The 17,737-nt window shown below is 34.6% G+C and overlaps 1 protein-coding gene across 8 annotated transcripts in view; it reads left to right on the top strand.

Annotated features, from left to right (window-relative positions):
• EXOC1 (exocyst complex component 1) overlaps positions 1-17,737 on the top strand; it is a 32,872-nt gene that overhangs the window by 4,257 nt on the left and 10,878 nt on the right. For 2 of the 8 annotated variants that reach the window (XM_069789708.1, XM_069789717.1), the window contains exons 2-13: positions 255-388; positions 1,234-1,364; positions 3,423-3,582; positions 4,449-4,469; positions 5,239-5,426; positions 6,385-6,612; positions 6,852-6,984; positions 7,177-7,286; positions 7,855-7,908; positions 12,135-12,284; positions 13,768-13,873; positions 16,792-16,836. In XM_069789708.1, coding sequence (XP_069645809.1) covers positions 265-388; positions 1,234-1,364; positions 3,423-3,582; positions 4,449-4,469; positions 5,239-5,426; positions 6,385-6,612; positions 6,852-6,984; positions 7,177-7,286; positions 7,855-7,908; positions 12,135-12,284; positions 13,768-13,873; positions 16,792-16,836 — 1,450 coding nt within the window. In that variant the 5' untranslated portion in view covers positions 255-264. The remainder of the gene's footprint in view (positions 1-254; positions 389-1,233; positions 1,365-3,422; positions 3,583-4,448; positions 4,470-5,238; positions 5,427-6,384; positions 6,613-6,851; positions 6,985-7,176; positions 7,287-7,854; positions 7,909-12,134; positions 12,285-13,767; positions 13,874-16,791; positions 16,837-17,737) is intronic. The other 6 variants (XM_009912630.2, XM_069789741.1, XM_009912632.2 and 3 more) reach the window with 6 other exon arrangements.

The raw sequence follows: 17,737 nt of genomic DNA, 5'->3' as shown, positions 1-17,737 counted from the left end.
TAAATTATGCAGAAGGATCGTCCTAGTGTTGGTAAATTACAGTTGTCTAACTGAAATAAGATAGTATGCTTTATCTTGGACTTTTTTCTAAAGTGGGCTGGTCTTCTACTTAAATCATGCTTGTCTAGATTATGATTCATTAAGTTACCTGTAAAATTTAATTTCAAAAAAGTATAGTTGCTATAAGTAAATGACTGGTTCTTTTTTTGTGTTAAATGTGCTTGAATGTATTATGACTTCTTAAAATCTTTCAGCTGAGAGAAAATGACTGCAATCAAGCATGCTTTACAGAGGGATATTTTCACTCCCAATGATGAACGCTTGTTGAGCATTGTGAATGTGTGCAAAGCAGGCAAAAAGAAGAGAAACTGCTTTTTGTGTGCCACAGGTACATAGTAATACTGCACCATATTTCTTTTCTTCACCTTTGGTTTTTATTTAGTTGCATTTGTCTTAGCTTTATTTACAGTGTTTACTCTTGCCCCATATAAAACAGATGCTTTCTATTTCTAATGGAGAAAATCAGTTGTAGCTTATACTTCCATTGTTGCTTCTACTAAAAAAGAAACAAACCCCTGTACTTTTCCCAGATCTCATTGTAATTTGAAATGAAAGAATCAAAATTATTTGTGTGGGACTGGTGAGCTTTTGAAGCAGGCTTTATACAGTACTTAAAAGGGGATTTAGTAAGCATCTAGACTGATCAGCCTAAATAAAATGCAATAAAGAGTACTGGTTAGAGTCCAAGGCAGAGGGCTCTGGAAAGGCATAGTAACTGACCTGAGTTCTATGTTCCTTTGAGTATATGTGTATTATATTACATCTTTTCAAAAAAATTAGGTGCTTTGGGTCGATCTGTCAATAAACTAGCTTGCTAGAATATTTTTGTGACTGAGAAATCTCCCAAAACATTTTTATTCTGACTATAATCTCTAATTACCTCAGTGCTTTGTCAGTTATGTGGCCACGGTTTGAGGTCTGCTGTATCAAAGAAATATCTGTAAATTGGATTCATTACTTCACAAACTGTAGAGAGATGTATATCTGGTTGACTGACACTTAAACTGAGCTGTGGATATTGTGGATGAAAATGTTTCAAAGGGTCTCTTTTCATCAAATAGGTATTACAAAAATTCCCCCACAAATAACTCATTTCAGAAGTTGAAGTACAACAGAAACAGATGTTTAAGTAATTTGTGCATTTTGAAATTATTCTTTTATTTCATTTAACAGTGACAACGGAACGACCAGTACAAGTAAATGTGGTAAAAGTGAAAAAATCTGACAAAGGAGATTTCTACAAAAGGCAGACTGCATGGGCACTTCGAGATCTTGGTGTTGTTGATGCCAAAGATGCTGTTAAAGTATGTGTAAATTTTTTTTGGTTTAGTGCTCTGCTCAGAACATCCTTTTGGTTCCAAGTTAGAGTTAACTTCCTTGATACTGACTGCTTTAAAGCTTAGATTGATAACACATTCATTAGGAAATAGGATGATACATTCCTGTGCTGCTTATGCCTGCATTTTCTTCCAGCCTTTCCAAGAATATAACCCTGGTAAACTGAGTAGTCTAAATATGCTTGAATAGCAATATTCTGAATATCTGCCCTGTTTATTGTAGTGATCTCTCAGTGACTGTAGAGTGCTTGTGCTAAGGACCAGTACTTTTTTGTTTGTTTCAAGTCTTACGTAAATTTGTACTCCAAACTTAGTTTCCCCTTAAAAAAACTTTATTGACCATCTTACTAATGACATTGAGCTATATGTAACGTTTTTTGCCAGGACCCTTAAAACATTCTTAATGAGTAGTATGTAAGCTTGAAAGTGAGCTCTTATAATCTGTTCTCTAAATCATGACATTGGCCATTTGTTGGAAAGCATACACTCCTAAGGTGGTGTTCTTTTCCATAGAACAAGAGCCACCTATTTTTGACCATTTAAATTCATCTGTTGTCATAAACTAAGATGAAAAACAGGCAGAAGTGAAAATTCTTCATCCCGTGATGTCTGGTTTTATGTTCTGTTAACTGGTGATTTGGAAGAATAGTGCAGAAAACTACAAAGTTGAAAATTCTTTGATTTCCCCCTCCCCAAGTGTAGGTTAAATATGTTTTATTTCAGTTATCTACATACTTGTTGGCTAGATTTTAGATTTTCCTTGCTCTTTCTAAATACCGTGTTGGAGAATTGCTTCTTTTGGGTTAAAGTTCCATTTAAAATTATACCATCTTTCAGGGCTTTTTCTTGCAAAACGAATTCAGTAATGGCTTTCAGGAATATTCTGTAGTGTAGATACCACTCTAATGAGCGATTTTGAAATTTTCCTTCAAAAAACAAATGTTGAATGCCACACTCTCTTATATTAAAAAACATTAGAATTAAAGTTGATAGGTTCATCATGTTTTGGTTTCCAAATGTGATCCAATGCAACTCTTTTGACACAGGCCTTTCCTGCACTAGTTGTGAGACAACTCAAATTTTTTATGTAATGAGACTGTTTGTTTAGAAATGTGTGGTAATTTTATTTATCAATATAAGCTACAGAAAAAAACAGAACTGCTTTTATTGCACTGTACAGGAAATACCATTTCCCATCACATGTGGTTTCATGTGCAGCCTGCTGCTACAGATAGTAGTGACAATATAAGTAATAAGTAGCAGCAATAGTAGTTTTTACAAACTATATATAAGTAAGGATTTAACGTGTGTCTGAGGCAATAACATTTTTCAGCAGAAGGAGGCTGGCCCTTGTAAAAGGCTTGTAATATGATCTTTAAAACAGACTATTAACAGTTACAGTTCATACTGAGTTCATAAGTGGCTGTAGAAAGTACTTTATTCAATTGTTATCAAAGTAATGTTCTCCTTGAGTAATAAATCTAGTTGAAAATACTTCTATAGTAGTTTTTTTACCGTTAAAATACCAAATGGTCTTTTCTATCCTGTTCAGTGTTATCAAATACTATCATATCTGTAAATATAAAGTGCTCATAACTTTTTCCCTTGCCTATTCCCCTAAGTCTCCTTGAATCGTGTTATATATGTTGTCAGTAATTCCAGCTACTGTTTTTAGTTTCAGAGGGCTAACACAAGGTATTAGTCATTCTGAGGACAGTGTTTCAGGGCAGACAGTGCTGTCAAATATTTGTTGAAACTCTTAACATATCTCTGTATTATGTGTTACTGTTGCCTTATCTGGCTTGACAAAATACTGTCTTCGTAGTGTGGATTCTGGTTTTTCACTTTCAGTGTTTTAGCACCTTCATTAAGGTGCATCAGGGTGCCAGAATTGGTGTATCGGCTTAAGGTTGGCATCTGTGTAATTTCATTTTTATCCTGTCATCAATAATTAAATGCGTAAACAATCTGCTGCTCAGAGAATCATTTGGCTGTTGAGCCTGTAACGTATCTCATCTTTTGCAGGAGAATCCTGAATTTGACTTGCATTTTGACAAAGTGTATAAATGGGTTGCAAGCAGCACAGTGGAAAAGAACACCTTCATTTCATGTATCTGGAAACTCAATCAGAGATATCTTAGAAAGAAAATTGACTTTATTAATGTTAGTTCACAGCTTCTGGAAGGTAAATTTCTGCAACTGTATGTTAAGTATAAAGTTTAATAATTTTTTATGTAAACCAGATATACTAAAAAAAAAATAATCCTAATCTTGATGTTTTTCCTATTCAATTTTATTCTTTTATATTTTCTAAGTCTTAAGATAAACAAGGTGAGTAGAAAACAGATTTTCTGTTAGAAAACTGAGAACCGAAACAAAATACTTCATTAATGAAGTTCTAAATATTGATAAGGTTGTTGTATTTCTAAGATGTTCTGTTTCTTGAACAAAATAAAATCTACCTGCAAGATCTGGTAGGTCTAAATGTGTAATGAATGTGCTTTTGTTCCTGTTTTCATTTCCCCTGAATTAGAAAAATGCTTTAAGAAGTGATGCTTCAGTAGCATGCTAAAGGTTATATGAGGTTTTTGATGAGATTTCTAGTTTATAAACTGTGAAGCATGTGTTAAATTTTGCTGGACGCTGTTACAGTTTATGTGACTGCCTGGTTGCTAAGAAGGCTTTGTATCTCACTTGCTCATGCTGTATTAAATATTTTTACAGTCATGCTGTCTTTTAATAGTTAAAATTTTTTTAGTAAAGCCTAGTGAGTAAGCATATCTCGCGTTTAGTCTGTCAGAAGCAGTTAAACTGTTGATATTAAATTCTAGACTGGCTTGTACAGAAGAACTTGAATTAGGGAGGATGGCATTTCTGTATTTTGGTGTTGATTGAAATTTGTTTTTAACCAACCTCTAACTTTTCAAGTTTGTGCAATATGAAAACATTCAAACTTATTACCACTTAAAAATATACACACTGTTCATGCTTTGTCTAGCTAACATTCTCTGCTTCCTTTCCTCTGCTTTTCCATACCTTTTAATTCTTCAGAACTGCCTAAAGTTGCAGAAGGTGCGTAACACCTTTTTCCTTTGTTTTGCTTTCTAAGCAATTTTTCTTAAATAATATGCTTTTTCTTTTACTTAAATAGTGCTTTGGATAGCTTATCAAGTTGCTAGAGATAAGAGAGATGTTTCAAATGTCCTAAACGCTTTCTGGCTGGACTGCGTTAATGTTCTGTAGATCATTTGTCAGCGTTTGAATGTCTTGTTGAATTAAGTAAGCACTGCTGTGAGAAATCATAGTTCATGATAACATTGGTATGTAATTTTCACTTACCTCAGTACTGATTTTTCTGCTGTGAAACTTATCTTGAGCATCAAGATGATTTTTATTTATTCAGAGATACATTTCTTAATCAGCTTTAGTATGTTTCCTTTATGCTCTGTCTACCAAAAGAGAGAATCTAACTTCTACTGATCTTCTATTAACAAGTCTAGCGTAATACTGTAATATATTCTGATGTTGATTACCAGCATGAGAGGTGAATGAACTGAGACGGTATGTCCCTTTGTACGTGCAATAAAGGAAGGTGGCTATTTTAGTTTGCTTATGTTGCATAATTTGGAAAACATCACTGTTGAGAACCAGTTCTGGAAATCTTAATGAAGCCCATGAAGACTGAGATTTGAAAAAAGTGTATATAGGTAGCAGGTGCTTGTTATGAAAGTTGTTTAATGGATTCATTTACTTGAAGATAGTTGAACATACTTCAGTACTCTTAAAATGCTTGTGACTTTCTGCACTTGATAATGTGTTTTATTTCCCTTCTCTACATAAGAATCTGTTCCAAGTGGAGAGAATCAAAGTGTAGCAGGAGGTGATGAAGAAGCTGTGGATGAATACCAGGAGTTAAATGCAAGAGAGGAACAGGATATTGAAATAATGATGGAAGGGTGTGAATATGCTATTTCTAATGCTGAAGCCTTTGCAGAGAAGTTGTCGAGAGAGCTACAAGTGCTAGATGGGGTAAACATTTCTTCTAATGTACAGTGTGTTAGCATGTTGAACTGTTTTCATTGATACTGACTACATAGTATTCTTTGAAAAGGTAGCTAACTTGTTCTGCAGCATATTTAAATGTAAATATATACCTGCTCCTAAGCAGAGCTACATCCTGTCTATTATCAGATTTTAAAGATCTTCAACTTTGCTCTTTACCTTCCAGACCATTTAGGGTGAGTTGCAGGCTTTCAAATGAGGAGTTGAGAAGAAAAAAGGGAGGCATTCTGCATATACCTTTCTTGAAGGCAGAGGTGCAGGGAGAGGGAGCATAGATGTTCATGTCGATGGATGTGAACGCTTAGGCCTAAGATACTACTCTCAGTGTAATTAGGAAACTGGTTTAGTCTAATTACATTGCAGTATTTGGCTGTCTGTAACAGTACCATATTGTTTGCTATTTTGCTTTTTAAACAGTCCAACGTTCTAGAGGTCACTTAGAAAACTTAAGGAGATGCAGGGGATGCAGTCTTGAGGGAACAGTTAACAACCTCCTCAAATTGTCGAGTTGTATGTTTCTCTTATATTTTGAAAATGGCTGTTACCATAGAGATAGCTGATCTTGCAACAGAAAATGTGACCTTATCACCTAAGCTGTTTTTCTGGAACTAAAAATGTTCCAGTATAGTAGGGATTACTGTTTGGTTTTTATTTTTGTGCAGATCAATACTTCAATTCTAAGAACTTGAGCAAAGTTTTGGGTTTATATCTTTTCTTTATGAAATGAAGAAGTGTCATAGACTGAGGAACTGCTGTGCTCAATAACACTTTAAATGAGAAGTACTACAAGCTTAAATTGTTTTGTCGCTCTCGTTGAGAGTTTTGGAAAATGTTTATCTGACAGTAATAGAGACAGAAGGAGATATCAGAAAGCTTTTGAGATAAAAATGTCTCTTAAAATGTTGTGGCTTAATTTTCTGTACAGGCAAATATCCAGTCAATTATGGCCTCGGAGAAACAGGTGAATATCTTGATGAAGTTGCTGGATGAAGCTCTAAAGGAGGTTGACCAAATTGAGCTAAAGCTGAGCAGTTATGAAGAAATGCTTCAGAGTGTAAAAGAGCAAATGGATCAAATTTCAGAAAGCAACCACCTAATCCATCTCAGCAACACAAATAATGTGAAGCTACTGTCAGAGATAGAGTTCTTAGTGGTAAGATTTTTATTGTTTACGGTGGTCACATCAGATATAAAATTCTTTTAGGTTGCTACCCTGTTTAGCAACCGTATATGAAGCTCATTAAAAAAATGAGTTTATTTTTCTGTTTTATTATTGCACTAACTTCAATAATTTTTTTATAGTGATGGAATTGTATTTATCATTCTTGGTTCAGCAGCCTAGCAAACTAACCCACTTCTGGCTTATGGATAATACTATCTATTATTTTGTAGAATCACATGGATTTGGCTAAAGGTCACATAAAGGCCCTGCAGGAGGGAGATCTGACATCTTCTCGAGGCATCGAGGCCTGCACTAATGCAGCAGATGCCCTTCTGCAGTGTATGAATGTAGCTCTTCATCCAGGTAATGTTTTTGTTACGCTACAGTCTAACATATAAAATTTATTACGGTAGTGCCTTAATTGTATGCCTTTCCAACTAGTCTCAGATTTTTTTTCTGTTAGATTGAGGGAATTGTGACCTCTGGTCCTCTTGGTTTCCACATACAATATATTACTATACATTTTGTACTCTGTGAAATTCTTTTTGTTTTTAGGACATGATATGCTTCATGCAGTGAAACAGCAACAGCAGCGGTTTAGTGACTTGCGTGAGCAATTTGCCCGGAGACTTGCCAGTCACTTGAACAGCGTATTTGTTCAGCAGGTATTATTTCTTACTATTTTATATGAAATTTTCAGTCACAAACTTTTCCTGAGAAGAAAAACAATCCACCTAAAACATGGACATGTTCTGTGATGTAATCAGTAAATGAATGGGCTGCTAGAGGCACTTCAGGCAGAGATATTACTAAGCATACCAAACTGTAGTTGCCTACAGAATTCTCTTACATTTAAAAAAATCCACCTCTTTTTAGTGGGTTTGCTATCTGAATTAAACACATTGTGTGATATGTAAGGATTTATTTTGATTGTAAAGCTTGATTAATTGAAGAGAAGAAGCATTGACTGTTTTTATTAAAGGTCCAGAGACTGAGAACACTGGAGTTTTTGCTGTCTGAACTTCAAGGGCCATAAAAAAACCAAACCACACCAAAACAGACAAAGTTTTTTACAAGACTGTTGATAAGACAAAGTAAAATGTCTAAATGTTGATTTTTGGGCATTATCTTGAAATACTCAGAAATCACTGTCCTGAGACTTGTTTCCTAAAGGCTGGATGTGTTTTTTTAGCATCAGTTTTTTAATTTCTGTATTTTTTTATCTCCAATCAGTTTACTCAGACCCTCCTTCAACTCTATAACAGGTCCTACTATCTTTCAGTTCCAGTGAGTACATCAGGTTTGATACAAGCTTTTCTAACTAATTCTTCTGAGCTTGACTTACCTAACTAGCAGCTGCATCTTTGGCTTTACAAAAAGAAATTTGTCCTTCCCAATTGCAGAGCATCAGACTTATGCCCCTTCTCACTTCCATTATTTTTATTAGCCCTCAAGATTTGTTTATCTGTTTGAGCTAACATTCCTCTGATCTGATCTCCAGAAACTGCTAAGAGACAGATTGAGATGTATGGAGGAAGAATATCTTCAGGAAATTGTAATACGTGTACGACTGTACAGATACTGCAATTGCGTGAAACTAATATTTGTAAATAAAAAAATAATTCTGTTTTTATACACATTAGTGTAATCAAAGTTTTAGAAGTTTTAGTTTTTATGTATTGGACTGTGTGCAGAAAATTAAATAGAGTTATGCTGGATAATTGTATAGAAAATTGCATTTGAGAGTACAAGCCTGGCTTTTTATGGCAAAGATAAGTGCTTCCTGCATTTTCTTCACCTTGCAGAGGAATTCCAGTTCTACAGCATGTTAAAGTTTTTGCCTTTAGCTTCTGTTGTTAAGAAGGTATGGTTCTCCTGTTACTTTTCATATTTTGAAAAACTGAGCACAGGCTATGTGTCCTGGCCTTCTAAATAAGCAAGTAGAAGCTATGTTGTGCAAGTCCTGTGTAAATGCATTCACAAAGCTTGAATATTGGACTTGTGTATGAAAGTGGCTGTTTAACAGAATGCCTTTTCTGATGTTCTGTTCGGAGGATTTTATTTTCTAGAAATGGTAGGAGATTATTATTACTGTGTAATACTACTTGTGTTAGATGGAATACTTCTACAGAGACTTTTCAATGCTATTGAGAATGCTATTACCAATTTACAATTTTTTATTTTTTTTTTAATTTTTCATAATTCTGGTACTAATAGTGGCCTCACATTGTCTTTCATATAAACTTACCCTCTGAAAAGTTTTGGCCTGCTGTTAGCTGTGAGGTATTAATCAGCAGATAAAAAATATGACCTCGCCATAAGGTTAAGCAGGAAGAGCTTGTTAACTGCAGGAGATGAGCCTCTGCAAAGCCTTTTTGCTTGTTGTAAAAGAAAAAAAGTTTGTGCACTTCATTCTGAGGTACGGATTCAAGTGTTGGAGGTATAACAGATTTTTGTGTTATCTTACTAAAATGACCTTGTTGTGTTAGTCTGATGAATTGAATTGAATAGCAATTTCTCGTTCCCATGTTTTTGAAAAGTCCAACTGGAATACTTTGTTACCTTTAACATCTGAAGATTTGCATTATTTGTTTAGAATGTTTCTTTAGAAAAAAATAAATTAAAGCACTTCAGAAAAACTAAGGCAGATAAAGATTTCTAAATTAAAATGGCAAATGAAAACACTATGATGTCTAGGCAGCTGCTAATACAAGCAAGGCATATTCTGATTTGGAACTCATTAGATGGAAAACCAAAGTTGCATTGACATTTTGGCCGAAATGTATTATCTTGGAAGTGTGAAATTGTTCTTTTTTTTTTTTTTTTTTTTTTTTTAAAGCAAACAAACCCAATGCTGTGATTCAAACTAGTGTTGTAAGATATTAAGGTCCTACATATCCTCTACATAAAAATGAGAACAAATCTTAAAAGTTTTAAACAGAAATGCAACTTTGGATTGCCGTTCACTGCAGTGTTAAAAACTGTCTGCAGTAACAGTTACTAACAGTTAATGTAGTTGTCTTTATTGTGTCGTAATAATATTTGATTAACCTTACTGTGTGTCTATAACTTTAAAGATTCTTTAATAATTATTATTATTAATATTATTTTTAAAAACAGGTTCAGTATTCAATTAGAAGGCAACTCTGGGCTTTCTGTCTTTGAAATATGAAATAGTTTGAAGCTTTGAAACTATAAAATAGTTGAATAACAAACTTGCAGTATCATTTGGTAACAGTTAGTATAAATCTATGTGTAGTGGGAGGAAGCCTGTTAATTAGATGGAGAAAGTACACCTAGAAGCTTCATAATGTTTTGGAGCAGACTTGAACAGGATATAATTTAGGAAAACCAGAATGATTAGTCCTGTGGAAAAGCTGGCTTGGAGAGAGAAATTTATCTTGGGAGGGGATTTATCATCTTTATCTTCTTTATGAAGAATGCAACTACTAAGCAAAAATAAGAAGTTGTATGTAATAAAGGGACATGAATAAAATTGTTAGATGAAAGAAGCAATAAAAATGTGGATAGCTGAATATTTCCTAGCAGTAATATGAACTAGCCTTTGGACTGAGTTGAAGAAAGCTGTGAAAGCTGCCAGTTAAATTATCTTAAACTATAATGAACATTAAAATGCATGTTGTAGGAACATTGCACACCAGGGAACAGGAGAGAACCATAAATGGTTTTCTATATCTAGGTCGTATAAAAGCATATCAAAGATCTGTTGAAAATATTTGCTATATGCATGCCTAGAAGTACACACAGTATTGAGTATAACCTCGGTAATCACGTCAGCAGCTGTGTGGCTAATACTGGCTGGATTCCAGTTCCAAATTATATGTTGCAATAATTATACTTTACAAAGTTAGCTTTTTATTGGAGTCAGACTACAAGATTGTTTTTAGAAGGGAGATTTATAGTGTGACCCTTCTCCGTTGTGTGAGAATAAATGAATGAAGTTGTCTAGGACTTGTTTCTTTGGGTTCATTTATGTCTCAGTTTATGTAGTTAAGAGAACAGGACTCAAAGTAAGTGCATGTTCATGTTGGATACAAAAAAGTAGTCCAGCTTTATTCAGAAGCCAGCATGTTTGCATTGCATTACTTAGTAAAGGTTAGTCTTTTACAAATAGTATCAAGACTTGTATCTTCATTTTTTTAAAACAAAAATCTGTGAATGTATTGTGGAAGCTTTTAGGGCTTTTTTTACCAAAGGCTTGAACTGATTAGTACCCAATACAGTAAAGAAGGGTCAGCTAAAGTTGCTTTAGTTTTGGCTCAGTGATCCAAACTGGCTTCTGTTCCAACTTAAAGACATGCAAAGACAGTTCTTAAACTGTATAGCTTATATTCTGCCAACTTGTCATAACCAAGATGGAATGCTCCTCTGTCAGGGACTGACACTGACTGACCTGCATAAACCACCCACATGTTACTCTACAGGAAGTTGAGACCAATTAGGACGTTCGTTTTGTGCTGCCATGGCACAAACTATACTTAGGATCAAGTTCTGTTGCTGTATTTCTTGCAAACCTGGTAAAAAAGACTTTACAGAAAATATTAAAGCCATTTTGAAATTAAGTCCCATCCTCTGTTAACCCAGGGCTAATCGTTGCATGTTCTGCTACATGGCTGAACTGTGGTGTTACCTTGCTTTCTTCCTGAATTGCCCAGGAAGCTTGTGAGTTCAAGCAAGTGAAAGCTTAAAAAAGCTAAATTGTATGTTGTTCAAGCAATATGATGTGGTCTTCACTTAAAGGATAGTGTGTTTTTCAGGAGATAAGCCAGAGGAAAGGAGTGTGAAATCAGTAGTTTGCTGTTAAATCGATTGGTTTATGCTGCATGTTGTAAACTGTTTAACTCTAGTAAATGTTTACTGAAAGTGTGTGTGTGTCTACATTTGTGTGGAGGGAGAGAGAATGTGTGTGAACTAGTGTTTTTAAGACTTGACCAAGGCTTGGCCAAAGTGGACTAAAATAGGTTGAATTGGAGCAGACTTTCAGAGGTGTAGCATAAAGGTCATCATTAACACCTAGGCCACCCATTGATTGAGGATTTAAAATGTCTTATGGTATATGGGAACAACATCTTTAAAAAGAAGCAGCTATGGGTTTGGGTTTGGGTTTTTTTTGTTTAGAGAAATAATGTAGTAATCTCTTAGCATTTTTCAGAAACAATTGAACACCTGTCATTAAATCTTCACTCAGGTGTACCTTGCATTCTCGTGCAAAAAATGCCAAATTGACTCACCCTGAAGGCAGTGGTAAACAAGAGCCTTACAATAACAAGCTTACTAAGATGCATTACCTGCCACAAATACAGTATCTTGATGTCCGTATTATGTTAGGTGTCTTTTCAGTCTGCGTCTCTAGACTTTGTTTCTATGCAAGGTATTTTGATGCTTTTCTGTTTGTCTGAATGGGATGCTGTCTTCATTTTAAGTTTTTCAGGAAATTTCTAGTACATCTGTATAATGCTTCAAGACTTACTTTAATACTTTCTCTTATCAAGGGTCATGATCAGAGTTCTACTCTTGCCCAGCACTCTGTTGAATTGACATTACCCAATCACCATCCATTTCACAGAGATTTACTTCGATATGCTAAACTGATGGAGTGGCTCAAGAACACAGATTATGGAAAATATGAAGGGCTAACAAAGGTATGTGAAGTGCTCAAATGATGCTAGAGAATGTGTATAATATACGGGTTTTGAGAGTCAAAAGAATTGCCTGTGTGTATGTGCATGTTTTTTTAATATTCCTTTATATTAAATTTAATTCACTGGTCCTCTTTTCTTGTTCCTCTTTGAAATAGGAAACTTCATTTTTTTGTTATTTGTTGTATCCTGGTTTTTTTGGTTTTGTTTGTCCCCTGTCCCCCCTGCCAAGTTTCTATGTCTCTGTTCTGAAGTATCCTAAGATATTAATATTTATGTAAAACAAGTTTGCCATTTTACAGTCTAGTAAGAAAAATAATTAAGCTATTTTCATGTTGATGTGCTTACTGCCTGTGTGACATCTTTATTTCAACAGACCTTCACTTCTCTTAGGAATATAAAAAACTTCAGAGGTCTCCTCTAAAATAGATTAAATAGAACCATTTTGGCTTTGTATATATGTAACTTTAAACTACCTCGTTTAAAACTGATAATGGTGTGAAAAAATTATTATAGAAGTATAGAAAATGTTTAGATAGAAGTCAAGGGAAAGTTAGTCCTTACAGAACAAGTCATCTTTTATTAAAGTTCTGTCATTCTTAACTCAACTGTAGAAGATGCAAATTAGACTCTTAAAAAGGCTTTGAAATAGTTGTTCTTTTGCCTTGTGTAAGGCAAATGGTCAATGAATGGTTGACATCTTTGTGATCTTCTAATAAAAAAATTGATATACTTACATATTTATGTATTATGTGTGCTAAGTACAAAATTTTGAAGAACATGGGGAAAAAATATTGCATTATCTTTGTCAATAAATAAAATATTATTATAACCTTTGTACTAAAAATCTAAACAAACCAGATAATCTTCAAACTTATTTCAGTTGTTGTGCCTCTTGTCTTTAAAATTTGAGCTTATTTTTGGCAGCGTTGCAAACAAATTATTTTGGGATTGATTGAATCTTACAGTAAATAGGCCCATAGAGTTTGTGCCTTCCAAAGTTTTCTGGTCTTTTGTTTTCCTTCTGAGAATGGTAATAAAGGAGGTCACATACTCAGGAAGATGTGTAGGAATGGCGTGCTATTTGCTTTTTGGGGGGCGTAGTAAAAGTCTAGTAAAAGAGGCTACAGAGAATGGTGCTGAATTCTCTCCATTCTGCCATTGAATTCAATTATGTGATGCTCCACCGCTAGTAGTCCTCTTTGTTTGTACCACACTGCTTATCTTTCCTTATGGAACAGAAGTAGCAGTTTCTGATTGAGGTTCAATGAACTCACTAGGAAAATGAATATAACCTGCTTAAATATCATGAATATATTTTTGTGCATGCTACATAAATACATATATGTATACACACACATATAGTCCAAAACAGTTTGTTATTTAGTAGAACTTATATACTTGACGTTTTTTAAGAACTATTTAACTGTAATAAAACAAAGTCAATATATATACCTGTTAACTAACTTTACATTTTTCTTTTAAGAATTATATGGATTATTTATCACGACTATATGAAAGGGAAATAAAAGATTTCTTTGAAGTTGCCAAGATCAAGATGACAGGCACAACCAGAGAAGGAAAAAAGTTTGGTAAGCTTCCAGGAGGCGCATATCTTGCTTTGAATCTTATTTTTTGCTTATAAAATACTCATTACAACACCTAGGGCCAATTTTATAATGGTGTAAATTTGTTTACTTCTGACAAGGTAGAAGAAGTTCGATGAAAAATAAAATTGGTAAAACTTCTGACTTCCACAAGGCCAAAGTAGCACAACTGAAATCTTGTGAAATTGGTCAAAAGAGAAGGAAGGATAAAATATGATATTTCTAAGATTTCTCAGATTTTCAAATCTACACTCACTTTTTGGTGAACTACCAACCATATTTTGTTACTTGAACTATCCCACTTTATTACTGGAACAAATTTGAAAAATCAGCTCTTGTAATTAAAGAAAGCTTGGGCAGCACGTGTGTGTGTTCCTTCTGCTATTATTTCTGCTTTTAATAAGTTTTGGGTGGATTTTGAAGAAGCTAGTTTTAATGCTAATTCTGCCCAAGGAAACTTGGGTATTTCATTGCGTTTTCAGTGGGATTTACCTATGTAGTCTGAGACTAGAAATCATACTTTGTTAACTTGTAGGTCTTTCTGTTTAAGGGAGTATGTATTCCTGCTAGGATTAAATAGTCTAGTGTGAGTATGGAAGTGAGGCTTTTAAAAGACTAACCGGAATACTTAGCAAGCAACAGTGATATAGGTGTATTTATATATTGGTTCTTCTGTATTTTAAAATGCACTGTTTCAAAACTTGTTTAAAATATTTACATTTGCCACAGTTGACCAGTTTCCAATTTCTAGATTCAGAAATTATGTGCAGCTTTAACTAGTAAGTTTTGTCAAGTCTTTTTTGGGTCCTGAACTTCTGCTTTGAAGTTTGATGGTAGAGAACAGAAAAAAGTAATGAAAGGAAGAAAGCAGGAGAATGGTGAGGCTTGGCTGAGGGAGTGGGAAGCTGGAAAGATAAGTCTTGGCAAGCTGATGGACATAGAGAGCAAGTGGTGCCATAACGTGGTGTTGTCAGAACAGTTAAATTCGTAAATCTTGAAAAGCTATCTTACTGCAAGAAAAAAACCCACTTTATTGTAATATAAATTGATTTCTGAAACATTCTAAACGCTCTATCTTGGCAGTTATTTTGTGATTTGCATTTGTGAGGAGACAGTTTTTGTAGCAACTTCCTAATTTCTGTAAATGTTATGGGGTGATCAGGCATTTTGGAGAAAGAGGGCCTTCAATTCCCCAGTGTAAGAGCTGCACCTTGACAAGGCTTCTGTCCTGTATTTGTGCAAATGTATTTATTTTGGAACAGCTTGTAACGGTATCTGAAAGGCTTCTATGTTGAAGGTAGTGGTTGTACTATTACCAGTTACACATTAATTCAAAATACATCACTTCCTAGTAGTACAATTATTTAAGGAATAGTGTAGGTGCATAATGCTCCAGTTGTACTCAGACACTAAAGATGACCTGTTTCCAAGCTGTGTTGGTGTGTGTTCTTGCCTTTTTTTTGTGCTTTGGGAATAGCACTGCTATTTGAATGCCTCAAACGCAGAGGGGATGCTGGGAGAATTCTGGCATTCTGTGCTAGTGCAAGGTTCTTTGTCTGCATTTTTATGGCAAAAAAATTCTGGGTCGTGAGCATTCACACTTGTCTTAAGTAGTCTTTTTTATTTATTTATTTATTTTTCTTCTTTTCTGATGAAGCCAAGACTTTGATACTTAAATACCATAAAATCAATGTGGGAAAGAGTGCTACTGCTGTCATATGTTTATATGATGTGGCTTCGCAAAAGCCACTATGGCTCCCCTGATTGTCCAGGGCCTGTAGTTTTTCACATTCTGTAATATAGTCCCGTGTGTTTGGAAATTGAGGACGATGAAGAAGTGGGACCAATGCATGACAGATATATAAACCAAATATATCAGGCCTAAATGTTTTTATTGAAAAACTGCCAAAACCCCCAAGATCTAAAAACTAGGCTGGAATTAATTTTAAGTTTGACATTATAATTGTCAGTAGTGTTGCCTACTTGAGAACATCTGGTATTTAAGACATGTTTGTGGCATTTAGAAGTATTTACTCATTCTATTACAGTAGGTTCTGCTTGCCTGCTCCATTTTGGGGGCTTGTAGCATCCATCCTCATCAAGATCTTCTTAATACCACATATTGCTTTTAGTGTATGTATGCAAATGCCTTTTACTGGTTAGGGATTCTCTATTTACTGCAAATGCCCATTTACTCTAAATTTCATATTGAAGTCCACTTGAGAAAACGGTTTTGTTCTGCAAAAACCATGAAAAATAAAAAAACATCTTGTAAATTTTTTTACTATATATTATTTGTTTTCATCCTCTCTGATTTTGCAGTCATCAATTTTTGGTGCAGCATGAATACAAAAGATGTATTCTCTATGTAAACACCCTGATTTGCGAACAACAGAAAAGGTTAACCAGTCTTACTGTTGATATGAATGATTTTGCAGTATTGGTGTGTGTTTTTTAAATTGAAGAGGTGGACAATATCTCTGACTCAGTACAAAATTACATAAGTACATTTTAATTCCTTGTCTGTTACTGATATGATGATTGATCTTGGAAACTGAGTCTTTTGCAATATTAACTCTGACAAATAAAACCCTAATTTAATGGACTTCTTAATTTGGGAGAACTTAAATACATGTTACCAAAAATGTTCTTTGGACGCTCTATATAAGAAAAAGAGAAGTTTAATACCTAGAAACTTACTCTGTTTTCCATGTAGTTTAGATACTGAATTTCTAGAATAGTACCTCTCCAACTAAATGTGTTTGCAATGTAGTTACTTGCTGCTTATAGTTCTCCGCATGTTTCTTTCCAGTTAGAGCTTAACTTGCATCTTGTGCATGGTTTGTGCAAACTGCATTTTAACTTGTCTTTGTCTTTGATGCTTGCAACCTAATCCATCCCAGCTACACTGCCTCGAAAAGAAAGTGCTGTCAAACAGGAAACTGAGAGTGAGTATAACTAGTTGCATTAGTTGGTATTGTCAATGCATGTGTGTCAATGTAAAGATGTAGTGCTGCATTGTGGAAAATCTACCTAACACTGAAGCACTCCGTTCAGAATGAAATAAGCATTAGCAGAATCATTGTTTTTGCAAGGCAAAAATGAAGCATGGCTAAAATGGCCGAACATAAAAGTTGAGAAGGCTTGCAGGTAAAGGCAACGTCTTTTGGTTTTCCCATGCTACTAGTTGATCTAAAAAATATGTTTGTGCCTGAGAGCTTGTTGTAGTTTTCCAACTCTTCCGGTAGGTTAAGGTAACAACTTTTATTAGATCTATAGACTTTGTCTTGTGTCCCTAGACTAGATACCAACATAGCAGTTAAATGAAACTTGCAGGATTGCTTTTAAGTTTCTTTGTGGTTGAGATGTGAGAAGTTTACATGGGGGTCAAATATTGACGATTTCTTGGTCTTTTTTTGTTACTAGCTTTCTCCATCCTGTTCCAACATTTCTGAAAATTTGGGAAAAAAATAAAAAGATATGCTCCTCATCTAGGAAAAGGCCCCACAATACCAGGAAGAAATGTCTGAATGTTAATTATGATCAAAAGGAGGGGGGAGGATTAACAGTAGAGTTACTATGGGATTGTATAACAGCAAAACAGCTGGAGTAAACTATGTAGATAAAAGGATGTTAACAGCAGAAAGATCAAGTTCAAGATGAAAAACCACCTGTGTGTATATAAAACTCTTTAATTTTTTTCCCCTCTTGTGGATTAATTCTTCTGCTTGTGGCAGCCTTTGCCCAAAGTATATTCACAAAGATCACAACTGGACTTTGCTTCCAAGCTTTCAAGGACAACATCTATCCCAGTGCTCCTGTATTTCACAGTTTTGTTCCTTTTACACC

This window comes from Haliaeetus albicilla, chromosome 1 (genome assembly GCF_947461875.1).
Source record: "Haliaeetus albicilla chromosome 1, bHalAlb1.1, whole genome shotgun sequence".
NCBI lineage: Eukaryota > Metazoa > Chordata > Aves > Accipitriformes > Accipitridae > Haliaeetus > Haliaeetus albicilla.
This window is presented reverse-complemented; position numbering and strand designations above follow the sequence as displayed.